Below are 13448 nucleotides of genomic sequence, written 5' to 3' on the forward strand. Positions count from 1 at the left end.
TTTATTCTGATCTAAGCCCCATTCATGTTCCCTTAGAGCTGGAGTGTGAGATTTATTCTGATCATCCGGTTTAAGAATCCTTTGAAAATAGCTTGCCAAAAGCAATTGGACTATTTGTCTGTTTCGATTTAGCCAGTGTGAGAAATTTCACAGATTTGATTTATTGATTAAACAGTGTGCGTGTTCAATAAAATAATTTTTCAACTAATTCAATTCTACAATTTGTTTATTTGTTTTATATGGGTGTAATTTTTTAATAAAAAATTACATGTCAAAAGAGAGTGACAAACACTCATTAGCACAAAATAGAGAAAACAAATAAAACATGATAAAATAAGAAAATATTATACTACTCGTATTTAATAAAGAGAGAGAGAAAAAAATAATACAGTACATATAAAAATACAGTACACGCATGGCTTGTCGGCGGCAACTAGTTTAGCGTCTATCACCAAACCGAAAATATTCATCCCATAATCAACAGCGGTCATGTCGATTCGATCAGAACCAGCAGGTGACGAAGAAGCAGAAGAAGTACAAGAAGCTGTAGACAACCAGGCACCAGCATATCACCCTACTGCTCCTTCTCACGAGGTAAGTGGATGCGTGTACACATATTATATCATTATACGCATATTTGTTTTATGCATTTATGATTGTGTGCGTATATATATATATGTATGTATTTACGTGTTCTGTTACCCAATTTCTGTTGATTCCATAATTCTTGAAACTAGGGTTTGCTTTTTTGATAATGAGATTTCATTCCCTTAAATCACATGTACATTTCACTTTGAACTATTTAATTGATGATAATTCTGTGGGAAGAAAAAATTCCATTCAAGAACATTACCACTATTGAGGGACTATGGTCATTGGCACACGCAGCTGCTTGTCAAATGTTTTGTGTGTTTGTTCTATGCGTAGTTTGCACATTTACTTCGAATTCACATTTCTCATGACCTCATTTGTTCATAATTACATTTATGAAGTTCAGCTTGATCACATTTAATTAAATAATTGACTGTCTAGGCTTTATTGTGTCACATTGTGCCTGCATTTTCCTATGTCACTAGGATACTGCAAATTATGGCTCGGTAAAATATTTTTGTTGTAAAACATTTTTCATGTAATTTTTTTTTGCGTATAAAATAAAATTTTTCTTTTCATTTTCCGATGTTTGGCTTTAGATCCTGAAGCTTTTTTATGGGAAATAAGTTCTTAATTGAAAATTATGATCAGTATGTTTGAAATTGTTTATATACAAATGTTCAAGAGATAGTTAGGTTCTAGAAAAAAAAATTTATGCCATGTTTGGTTGGAAGAAATGATTGAAGAAGGATGGAAGAGAGGTGGGATAAATGAAGCTTTCCTTGTTTGGTTGGAAGGAAGGGAAGAGAGGGAAGAAGCAAGGAGGGATGCTTCATCCATCCCTCCTAGCACATGGTCTTTTATCCGTCTAAAATTGGGCAGAAGAGAGGAGGGAAAGAATGAATAACTACCCTATAAATTTGTTACCAATTTTAACATTCAATTATTTACAAAATCACTTGTTAAACCCTACTGAAATTCTCTCACATATAATGAGGGCATATGATTTTAAAAATATAAAACTCTCCTTCCCTTTCTTCCAACCAAAAAAAAAAAAAAAATTGTATGACATCTATCTTTTCTACTATCCCTTCCATTCAACCAAGCAAAAAGTGAGGGAAACACTTATCCTTCCCTAGGGATGCCTCATCTATATCTCTCCCTCCCATCCATTTTTCCATCCCTCCAACCAAATGGAGCATTATAAATCATGTAACTTATCTAAATTCACAAAGAGTAGATGAAATACATTGGTGGGACATTTTATCGCACAATAGGTATACAAGAATGAAAATGTAGTCACGGTTTCGAATCAAATGTAAAATGGTAAAAAAAGACTTGATAGAACACTGAAGTTACTTTGATTAAATCAAGTTTATTTTACTTATCAAAAAAAAAAAAAAAAATAAATCAAGTTTATTTGAATCAAATCGAATCCAAAACAGCAAATAAAATTTTCATATTTACATTATGAGAAGAACCAGTAGCCTGAACACACTTAAACCCAAATTTAACAAACTGGAAAAATTTCAAAGATTGGATTTAGGATCCCAAACCACGGAGACGATAAATGGCATCAGTAAAAATCAGCGGCACTAGAAAATGCTTGCTGGCATTGAGCAATAGGGACTATGGGAATATACAGTCTTCTAGAGAATCAGGTCAGCTATGTTAAGAGCCGAGATATGTTGAGACTGTGGACGAGGATTTTGAAAAATGACTTACTGAACTTGATACTGTGTCAATTTTAATTTTTTGGAGGAAATTGTTTTACCTGAAAAATATTTTACCATTCTTAAAATAGAACTAAACCCCGGAAAATACCTAAAATGTTTTCCGAAAAATAATTTACATCAAAACAAACAGAACCTACAATGCATTGATGATAACAATATACAAATGGTCACATCTGTTTAAACAAAATATACATTTATATTGCATTTTTTACAAGTTATTTATTTATTTATTTTGATAAGTAAAGTATAATAAAGGGCGCTCAAAACGGGAGCACGTCTGGTTACTCTATAGATAGATATTTGTTATAACTGCTCATACTAAGGTTTTATATTGTTTTTTGCAGTTATTTGATGTCTCAACAACAGTCGATCCTAGTTATATCATATCCTTAATAAGAAAACTTTTACCACCTGACTTGAGTAATAATAGTAACAACGCTTATGGAGTTGATGCTAGTGATGCATCTGCTGAAGGATCAAAATCCAATGGAATGGAAGAAAGTGTAGTCTCTTTATCTGTAAATAGAGTTCTGAATGGCACAAACAGTGAAACTGAGGCCATGGACAAGGTTGATGATTTTGGTGAACTTGCTGATCATGAAGGACGAAATGATGGATCCTGTTACAAAGAGGGTGAATCAGTGGGGGAACAGGCTTGGGAAGAATATGGATGCATTTTATGGGATCTTGCAGCAACTAGAACGCATGCTGAATTCATGGTACCTTTTGTTTCTCTTTTTACATTTCCCTTCTCTTCATGTTAATTTCAGTTCTGTGTCAACACATACAAACTTTCAAAAAAAGATTTGAATACCTGATCCAAACTAGTGGAGAAGACTTTGTTGAGTTGAATTATCATGAAATGTAAATTCATTTTAAATTTTCTAATAGAAGTAATTGTTTTGAGACATCAGTTTTAAACTTCACGGCTAACGCTATCTGACATGCAAGATAGCAATTGCTGGCTTTAATTACAATCGATTGCTTCTCTTTTTTTATTGCAACATACACACTCTCTTTCTCTATCTAGTGATTGCCTAACATGATTAGTTGGTAAAGCTATTATTTGCATGGCTCAGAAAATAGTGACGTGTGTTGGAACTGAACTTGCATTTTGTTTTAGTTACATATTCTATATACCTGTTGCTGCAAAATTTGAACTTGCCCAATGGATGTATTTTTTGAGTCATATATTTATATTTCTATCCAGGTGCAAAACCTTATACTTGAAGTGCTTTTGGCAACTCTTAGGGTTTCCCAATCTGTTCGTGTTACGGTAAGCCAAATTCCTGTTTCTGTTTATAAGTCCTTTTGCTAGGTAGAAAAACGTACTTTAATACTTCACCCTCTTTACTTATACTTATTGAAATCATAAGCTGCTTACAAGTTGGTCTTCAGAGAATTAATGCACTGAAGTGGCTATTTTAAGATGCCTTTCCTTTGTTTCTTCAGGAGATTAGCCTTGGAATCATTGGGAACCTTGCATGCCATGATGCTTCCAGGAAGCAGATAGTCTCAAAAAGTGGATTGATTGAAATAATTGTGGATCAGTTGTTTTTAGATGACACCCCATGCCTCTGTGAAGTATGCCGGTAATACGTACCTATGAGCTGCTAGCTCCTACTTAACCTTTTGATATTAAAGATTTCAGTAATATAATGTTTTTCTCACCTTGGATTTCGACCCATTTTTTTCCTACTTTGGAGTTCTACTACCGAAAAAGTATGATGATTATGAATTTTTATGCCTTTTCACTCTAGAGCTTTTAAGTTGTGGGTTATGTTTCGTATCATTATGCCTCTCTTGGTTATTTTTTCCTTGTCTTATTCTTTCTTTCATTGTTGTTGTTATTGTTCCTTTTATTGTGGATTTCTTTTGATGAGGTGATTTCTTGATTGACGTTCATTGAACTGTTTCTTTTTTTAGCTTTCATTATTGTCAATTTAGATGATACTCATTATGTGCCACAGTGGTGCAATGCATGGTGAGTAGAACTGCACACACTTTTTATTTTTTAATTAAGTTAAAATGTATTAGTAATAGTTTGAAGAGGGGAACATATAGCACAAACTTTACAAAGGCCTAGGCCAAGAGGGACCCTAAGGACCTAAGGAACCTAACCATAAGCGACGCTGAGCGTCGTGAGGGTTCTGTTTACAGTTTTCCCCATAACCCAACTAAAAAGAGAGCTGATAATAAGAAAATTTAAAGCCCCAATAAAAAATTCCACTCTATCAAAGGATCTTTTATTGCGCTCCCTCCATAGGCACCACCAAACGCATAAAGGGTGCCAACCTCCAAAAATCATGGGCTTGGGATCCCACATAGCCAGTGTTATTAAAGGAGCGCCCCTAGGCTCTAGGCGCCTATAGGCGCATGAATTGCGCCTCGTGATAGCCCAGGCGCAGCGACCTTCATTAGGCATTTAGGCGCGCGCCTGGGATGCGCCTCATACTTTTACTCAGGCGCGCCCTGATCACTTATTTCCTCTTGAGTTGTTTTGTAATTATTTTTTTGTTCTGTTCAACTTTTGCCACGTGCTGGAATAAAAAGGAGCTTTTGTAAATTTGTCTTCTTGTGCAATAAAAAAATAAAATAAAGAAAAGAAAAGCAATGGTCAAATAAAGATGGATACAACATAGAAATGTGAGAGAGTGGAACAAATAAAGAAAGACCAAAAGCAGAGAAAGAAAGAAAAGTGAGTAGTTTGTTGCAGTGAACTGTGTCTTCTTGTGCAATAAAAGAATCAAATAAAGAAAAGAAAAGAAAAGGGAGTAGCCAAGTAGTTTGTTGCAGTGAACTGTGTCTTCTTGTGTAATAAAAGAATAAATTAAAGAAAAGAAAAGGGATTAGCCAGACAACTTCTTAGTATGTCTTGATTTGCTTTGTTCTCAGTTGCTCTGGAGTGATGCCAGCTGCATTTTCATGTCGTTTTACTGTTTGGGGGCCTTAGTGGCATGAGTTTAAAAGTTCCTGGTTCTTTTTTTTTTCCTTCCTGAATTATCTGGATGTATTTTGCTGAATTATTTTGAATGCATTTTCCAGAATGAATTTACCATTCCTGCTTCCAAATTTTTTTATTTTTTATTTTTTTTTATTTTTATTTTTTGGAATTTTTTTGAATGCAGTTTGCTAAGTTCTGTTGAATGTTGTTTGCTGGATTTTGCTAGATTATTTGAAATGTTGAATGCATCTTGCTGCATGCTGTTTACTGAATGTTGTTTGCTGAATTTTTTAGGTCCCTTAAGATTGTTTGGTTTTATGACTCAAAACTGAAACTAAATATCTTCCATTTGCTGTTTTTCTTAATGGAGCTTTATTGTTTTAATTGTGCTATTTTGCTGGTTGCTTTACTGGTTTAATTGTGATATATATAATATTTTTATTACTGGATGTTTATTGTTTAATTGTGTTCTTTTTGTTGAGAATTATTGTTTTAAATTTTTACTTGTGTGCCTCACATCACTTAGGTGTGCGCCTCGTGCCTAGGCTCCAAGGGAACTCTAGTGCCTCAATGCGCCTAGCGCCTTTAATAACACTGCACATAGCACCCTCTCCAAGCATCAATCAAGCCTCTCGAAGATCGAGGCATGACCCATTGAACCCCAAACAAACCAAAAAGAAGACCCCAATAGTCGTAAGCCACTAAACATTGCGAAATGAGATGATCAACTGGCTCTCTATTGCTCTTGCACATGCAACACCAATTGACCATGACCAGTCTTATCCTTCTCAGGTTATCAAGCGTCAAAATCTTTCCCCAAACCGCGGGGATAAGGATAGCAACGAAAGTGGGCAAGAATGACTTAGATAAGGGCACTGTCGTGGATTCACTTACGTTCTCAGATGTTGAATTAGCTTGTAAAGTCTGACTATTAAGCATCTCCATGGTGTATTGAATAGCTCGGTCGTAATGAGGCTCGTTCACCGGGCAGAATGGGATGCGAGTAATCTGATCATTCCCTATCTCCTTTCTTTCTTTTCTGTGACGAAAATCAAATGGAATAAGAAAAGAAGGGGGCAGCGAGGGTTTCGCTCTAAACTCAACTAAACACTAAAGCGAAAAAAGCCTTCAGTAGACTCTTCTGCTCGGAAGTGGTAATCGTGTGGATAATATGCCACCAAGCAGGCTTGCTTTTCACCATGAAGATTGGGAAAGAGAGAGAAGGGATAGGCTTCCTCTTAATACAGGAGGGGAACTACCCGATTAAGGAGTCTTCTTTCTGCTGAATCCAGAAGGTTTATACTTTATGAGCACCCTGTCTAACATTCTGGTGGTCATATGGCTATTGACATAGGGTCCAACTTTTCCATAGGAGGGAGTTGGCTAAAGCTTTACAAGGCATCCGTTGTCCAAGCAAAGAAAGCCACCTTGAGCGGAGCCTTAGGACGCCAATCTGCCTTCCACGGGAAATGAGTCTGTGAGAAGTTCGAGAGACATCAAAACAATGAACGCACATTAAATCTCCCTTGAGAAATGCATATCCCTAGTTGTCCTCCCATTATCAAGTCGATAACAGTCGGAAACCATGGCATTTCTATCAACGGCAATCCTGAAGAGCCTAGTGTCATGCCCCGCCTAATTACAAGGAGGTTACTCCACACAGGCGACAAGTGAGTGCTTAGGAGGCGTCTCCATGGCACACGAGCACTGAGAAAAGTAAAGTATAGTAGAATTCTAGAGTCTTCCAGGATTGTGTAGAGAGTTATGGAGTATCGTAGAGAGAGCTGGAATATTCTAGAACATGGGAGAACTTGTACATATGTAGAGAAGGATAGAACGTTCTAGAAGTGCAAGGAGTTTTGTAATGTTTTAAATATTTGTGTAGAGAGTTCTAGTAGGTAGTGAGGATGCCTATAAATATTAAATAGGTGATGGAATCATTTGTAACCAACAAGCTTTGGAGTGAGAGAGCCTTGTACACTTCTTTGAGTAGTAATAGAAGTACTTATTCCTTTTACCAGCCAAAGTGCCCAAGTGTATGTGAGTGAGTAAGTCGAGTGAAGGGCGTGAGACACTACAACACGAGTGGACTGCATTGGCACGAGTGAGTGTGGGAGTTAGGCTGACCAAGGTCTTGTCGCGAGTAGGTGTGCTGCATGGGTGTGGCTGGAGTAATGGAGAAACTCTAGGCCCGTGATAGTTGGTATCAGAACATATTACGTGCGCGTGTGAAGGCGCCTGGGGAAGCGATAAGGGCAAGCTTTGGGGAGATGACGCGAGGAGGTGACTCGAGGTGCCTCCAAGGAGGAACCCTATCCATTGGGCGAGTGTAGAGGGAACTACATAGTGAAGAGATGAAAAGCCGCACTAGCAGAAGGCTCGGTAAGTCGATACTCAAGGGGAGTCATTCAAGCTATAGTCACAGAGTCGTCACGCTAAAGAGGAGTTCCTTTGTCAAGTTGGTGGTAGAGGAGTGAGGACCAAGCAGAGGAGTGCACCTGGTGTGACGACAATCATAGCTGGGAGAGATTGCTCTGCAGACACGTCTAAAGCAGGAGCGCTATCTATGGAGTTGTCTTCGGTAGGACGGCAATCATCAATTGGGAGATTGCCTGTGCAATGGAGTTGCCTTTGGTGTGATTGGGCACATAGTGTGCTAGAGTGCCTTGAGATGGCCAAGCTAGTAAGCTCCAAGGAAGGAGGCGTTTCCAGAGTTCGTGCCCATTGTGCATGAGTGCATGAGAGAGCCGTGAGAGGACGACCAAGAGAGGGAAGTAGGGACAAAGGGAGGGGTGGGTGAGGGGGGGCCATAACCCCCCAAATTTTTGTGGAAACCCTATTAATACTATTTATTTATGGCTAATCATGATGATTTTGTATAGAAAAACTAAAGTTGGCCCCCTCAAAATGTTTTAAAAATACCTATTGGTTATTAAAGGTGGTTTGAATGAACCTTTTGTCTTGCTATTAAAAATTTAAATTTAGTATAAAATGTGATAATTATTATTGTAATCCTTGCTACCTACAACATATATATTAGAACACTCTCTCTCTATATATATCTTTTTTCTTATAATTCTATTCATATACATGTATATTATTTGTTATGAACTAAACGAGAAGCAAAAGCATGTTTTACACTTACAACCTCATTTAACGTCTACCAACTATTCTTATCTCCATTTTTCTTCTCATATTATTTAGACATGTTACTAAATATATACATAGAAAATGCATTGGGAAAAAAAAATTTACTCCCTCCATCCCACAAAAAATGTCCACCTTTCCATTTTTAGCTGTCTCAAAATAAATGTCCCAATTGAAAAGTCCATGTATTTTTTTTTTTTTTTTTTTTTTGTAGCATTACCAATTTAACCTTCTTGCATTGAGTTTATAAAAAGGAAACTATCACATCATTGTGGACCCACTATGAGTAAATTAGTAATTCATTCTCTACCAATACAATGAAAAACACTAAAAGTCATCACCTTAAAAAGTTAGATTTCCGAAAAGGGTCATTTTTTGTGGGACGGAGGGAGTATTACAATTATTTTATTTTTAAAATTTAATTTTACTTTCCCAATTTGGAATGCATAATCCTGGCTCCGCCCCTAGGGGGGAAGGCATGTTGAGTGGGACCATGCAAAGCAAGGAGGAAAGCTTGCCACCCATATGCGGGCTTGAGGAGGAGCTTCTTGTAGATGAAATCGATGTGCAGGAGTGCACGGGAGAGCTGCCAGCGGATGACAGCATCGTACTAGGCGTGGGAGGCGAGACCATGCTGTGCGAGGAAGTCCTTGCCACCCACTAAGGAGCTTATGGGTAACTCTGAAGATGAGAAGATAATGAGCGTGGAGGTGCTCATGGAGTGTGTTGGAGAACTGGAGGGGAAGTCCATTGGAGTAATGCAGGACATGCGGGCAGCGGACGACCTCGACCTTGGTAGAGCAGGTAGAGGAGTGGTACACCTTGCCAGTGGAGGGTGTGAAGAGGGACAACATGTCACAAAGAGTCGTGGCAAGCATAGGTGGTTGAGCTACGCGTCGAAGGCAAGGGTTGTTCGGCGCCGAGAGACGTTGTAAGCTGAAAGTGCCCGGGCGAGGAAGGAAGTGCAGAGATGAGTCGCATACGGAGGAGACATGTGGCAAGAGTCCTCGTCAAGTGGAAGGGTTCCTGGACGAGTTTGCAGGACGAGCGTCGTGATTGGGCATCTTAGGAATTTGGTGGGGGAGAATGTCACACCCTGCCTAATTACAGGGAGGTTACGCCACCTCGGCAACAAGCGAGTTCTGAGGAGGCGTCTCCATGTTACGCGAGCACTAGAAGAGTGTAGTATATTAGAATTATAGTCTTCCAGGATTGTGTAGAGAGTTGTGGTGTATTGTTGAGAGTTGGAATATTCTAGAATATAGGAGAACCCGTAAATATGTAGAGAAGTATAGAACGTTCTGAGAGAGTTGGGAGTTTTGTAGTGTTGTAGATATTTGTGTAAAGAGTCTAGTAGGTAATGAGGATGCTTATAAATAGGTGATGAAGTTATTTGTAACCAACAATCTCTGAAGTGAGAGAGCCTTGTACACTTCTTTGAGTTGTAATAGAAGTACTAATTCCTCTTGCCAACCAAAGTGCCCAAGTGTGTGTGAGTGTGTAAGCCGAGTGGAGGGCGTGAGACACTACAACACGAGTGGAGTGCGTTGGCACTAGTGAGTGTGGGAGTTAGGTTGACCAAGATCTTGTTGCAAGTAGGTACAACGCCTTAGTGCCGCACGGGTGTGGCTGAAGTAGTGGAGAAACTCTAGGCCTGTGACACTAGGAAAAGAACAAGCCAAAGGGTGATCACCACACCATAAATCCTCCCAAAAAAGAATGGCTTTGCCATCTCGAGCTCTGAATTTCCAAACACCAACACCTCATGGGATCCTAATTGCGAGGGAGCACCACCCACCTCTCTCCCCCCTCCCCAAAAATGGCACTAGATAACCTCCTCCAAAGTCTGGCACTTAACACCAAGTCTCCACAACCACTTGCCAAGGAGAGCCCTATAAAGGGCATCAACCTCCTAATTCGTAGACCACCCGATTTAATCGGCCTACATATCTGCTCACTGCAGACAAGATGATACTTGAACTCCTCCCCCAAACTGCTTCATAAGAAATTCCTTTGAAGCCTCTTAATCTTTCGAGCCACCAAGGGAGGATTCTAAAGGAGAGAGGAAGTATAGGGAGGAATCTGAAAGAGAGAGGAAGTATGTAGGAAGACTGAACAATGTGCTCTTCATCAAGGTGACTTTCCCACCCTTGGAAAGATATTGCTTCTTTGAACCGGCAAGTCTCCCCTCAAACAGCTCAACCACTAGAACCCAACCCCTATCCTCCTCGACGGACACCCCAAAGGCAATCCCAAACAAGAAATTGGGAAAGAACTAACCCCACACCCAAGGACTGCAGCGAGAGACAAATGTCTTGAACCTCCCCCATAGGAACCAAAGCACATTTCCCAACATAGACTTTCAGATCAGAGACTGTCTGAAAGCAAATCAAAACACACCTCAACTATCTCATCTAGGATACATCAGCATCGCAAAAAATCAAAGTATCATCGACAAACAACAAATGAGAAATCTCGAACTGATGAGCAGCATCCCTTCCTACCCTAAAACCCCTAATAAAGCCCAGCTCCACTGTCCTCCCCATCTGAGAGCCTCCATGACACTAATGAACAAAAAAGGAGATAGAGGATCATGCTCTCTCAAACCTCTCAAACTGTTAAAGAAACCAGTCGGAGGCCTGCTCATCAGAACCGAGAACCTCACAGAAGAAATGCAGGACTTAATCCATCTCCTCCATCTCTCCCCGAGCCCTATCCTCTCCAACAGATAAAGCAAGAAGCTCCAACTGATGTGATCATAAGATTTCTGAATATCATGCTTACAAAGAACACTTGGGGCATCACTATTCATCCTAGAATCCACACACTCACTTGTAATAAGAGCTAAATCGAGAATCTGTTGACCCCCAACTAATGCATTCTGGGACTCCATCCAAGACATCCCTCAATCTCAAAGCTAGGATCTTAGCTATTAGTTTATAGATGCAACCCACCAAACTAATAGGTCTAAAGTCCCTAACATCACAAGCTCCACCCTTCTTAGGGATGAGGGCAATAAAAGACGCATTCAAAGATTTCTCGAAGTGCCCATGGGAATGAAAAGCATGAAAGGTGCCAATCACCTCTCCCCTAACCACATCCCAGTTTTGCAGCGGGAACCTCATAGTAAATCCATTTGGACCTGGAGCTTTATCCCCATTACAACTATTCAATGCAATCAACACTTCCTCTTCTGGAAAGGACTCTCCAACCCATCCCTATCCAACTCTGATATCGACTAAAATGAGGCCCCCCAAGTTGGGGTCTCCAACTGTAGGTCTCCGTGTACAATCTCTGGAAGCAATCCCCGTACACACCTCCTCCTCCCTACACAACTCCACCCCATCCACACGAATCCTTTTGATGTGGTTGCCCCTCCTATGGGCATTGGCAAGCCTATGGAAGAACCTCATGTTTCTGTCACCATCCTTAAGCCATAAGGCTCAAGATTTTTGGTGCCACGAGATCTCCTTGAAATAGCTATCTCCAAAATCTCCGCCTGGCACTCCGCCCTCCTAAGCCTCGAAACCTTCTTAACACCACCCATCCCCTCCAACTGATCAATCTCTGCAATCTTTGAAAGAGCCCTATTCTTCCTCTACTCAAAATTCCTAAACACCTCCTTATTCCACCTTTTAATCTAAGTCTTTAGAAAACAGAGCATTGCTGCCAAAATGAAGCTCGGGGTACCAAACACCGTAGCCTCCTCCCACCAAGATTGCACTTTCCCCTGGAAGTCCTCCGCCATAAGCCACATGTTCGTAAAATGAAAAGGAGAGCTCTGCGATGGGCCACCCTCTATCACCATGATAACAAGCTTCCCCGTGTCATTTATCTCATCCATTTCAACCCCTTTGAATCCACCACACTTCTTGCCTATAGCTTCAAACAGAGTCACACCACAGGTGTAGCGGAAGGCCATACACCAGAATCTGGCATTCTCTAGCTTCTTCAAGATGCCGGAGCACCCCACACGATATGCCCAAACATCGAGCATGAGATAGGCATCCCCCAACTCCCTTCTGCCATTTTTGAACACCCTCTCTGCCACCTACCAAGATGGAAGGCGAAACAGAAGCAAAAAATCTGACAGAGAGGTGACCTCGACCCCACACTCCACCTTCCAAGCGTTGAGGCCCACGAAGCAATCTTCGTGATACTGCGTGCGTCCCTGTTGAAGCGTCCAACCAGACATGATCGGAGCCATTCTTCTCTGTTAAATACTTCTATCATCGACTCTGAATGTAAGACCTCTGCCAGACCATGGGCAAACCACCTCTCCTACAGTGAGCAATTGAGGAACCATTGCAACCTCCAGAATCGATCTTATCACACCCTCAAGGTGTCTTATTAACAGCAAAGAGAAAGAACCAGAAAAAAGAAAAAAGAATAGGAAGAGACCAAGGTTAAATCCAGAAACAGTCGTTGGAGTAGATTACTTTGACGCCGGAGAAAGAGAGGCAGAAGCGTCTTATGGTAAGGATTTTCCAAAGCAAAACTTTGCCAAAACCCAAGCCATAATCAAACCCTTCAATCTCACCGCAACGACAACCACCGTTGAGCCAGTGAGCTTGAGTCAAACAAGAATGATCTTGATGCAGCAGGAAGCAATAGGAAGAGATAATAAGTGTGAGAAGTGTACCTTTGTCTCTGCAAAGAGCTCTAAGCTTCTTAGGAGGAAGCCAAGTGGCCAAAGAACGGTGTTGTCCTGATACTGCACACACACTGCAGTCAACTTTGAGTAGGAAAAAATTATACGAACCCTTATTTGTCCTAAATTTCATCATTCTAAAGCTCTTTAATGTCCTCATATTTCTACCATGTGCTTTTCATATATATATATTTTTTTCTTGTGCAATTTCCTCTTTACTACTTGTTTATATTATGTCCTATTGGTATGCAGCATTGCTTGCATATGACACCTTTGTTACATAATCAACCTTTTGGGCAATAAGGAATTGAATGTTAATATTTTGTCGCAGGTTGTTCACTTTGGGCCTTCAAGGTAGTGAATGTGTTACTTGGGCTGT

At 40.1% G+C, this 13448-nt stretch overlaps 1 protein-coding gene across 1 annotated transcript in view; it reads left to right on the forward strand.

The window, feature by feature from the left end:
* The first annotated feature begins 288 nt into the window (after positions 1 to 288).
* LOC132309035 (uncharacterized) overlaps positions 289 to 13448 on the forward strand; it is a 65570-nt gene continuing 52410 nt past the window's right edge. Inside the window, exons 1-5 of the mRNA XM_059807388.1 lie at positions 289 to 594; positions 2672 to 3046; positions 3538 to 3603; positions 3780 to 3919; positions 13401 to 13446. Coding sequence (XP_059663371.1) covers positions 490 to 594; positions 2672 to 3046; positions 3538 to 3603; positions 3780 to 3919; positions 13401 to 13446 — 732 coding nt within the window. The 5' untranslated portion in view covers positions 289 to 489. The remainder of the gene's footprint in view (positions 595 to 2671; positions 3047 to 3537; positions 3604 to 3779; positions 3920 to 13400; positions 13447 to 13448) is intronic.

The sequence above is a fragment of the Cornus florida genome, unplaced genomic scaffold, assembly GCF_030987335.1.
Source record: "Cornus florida cultivar Cherokee Brave unplaced genomic scaffold, ASM3098733v1 CherokeeBrave_3.0.0_Hap2_Chr05, whole genome shotgun sequence".
Lineage (NCBI taxonomy): Eukaryota > Viridiplantae > Streptophyta > Magnoliopsida > Cornales > Cornaceae > Cornus > Cornus florida.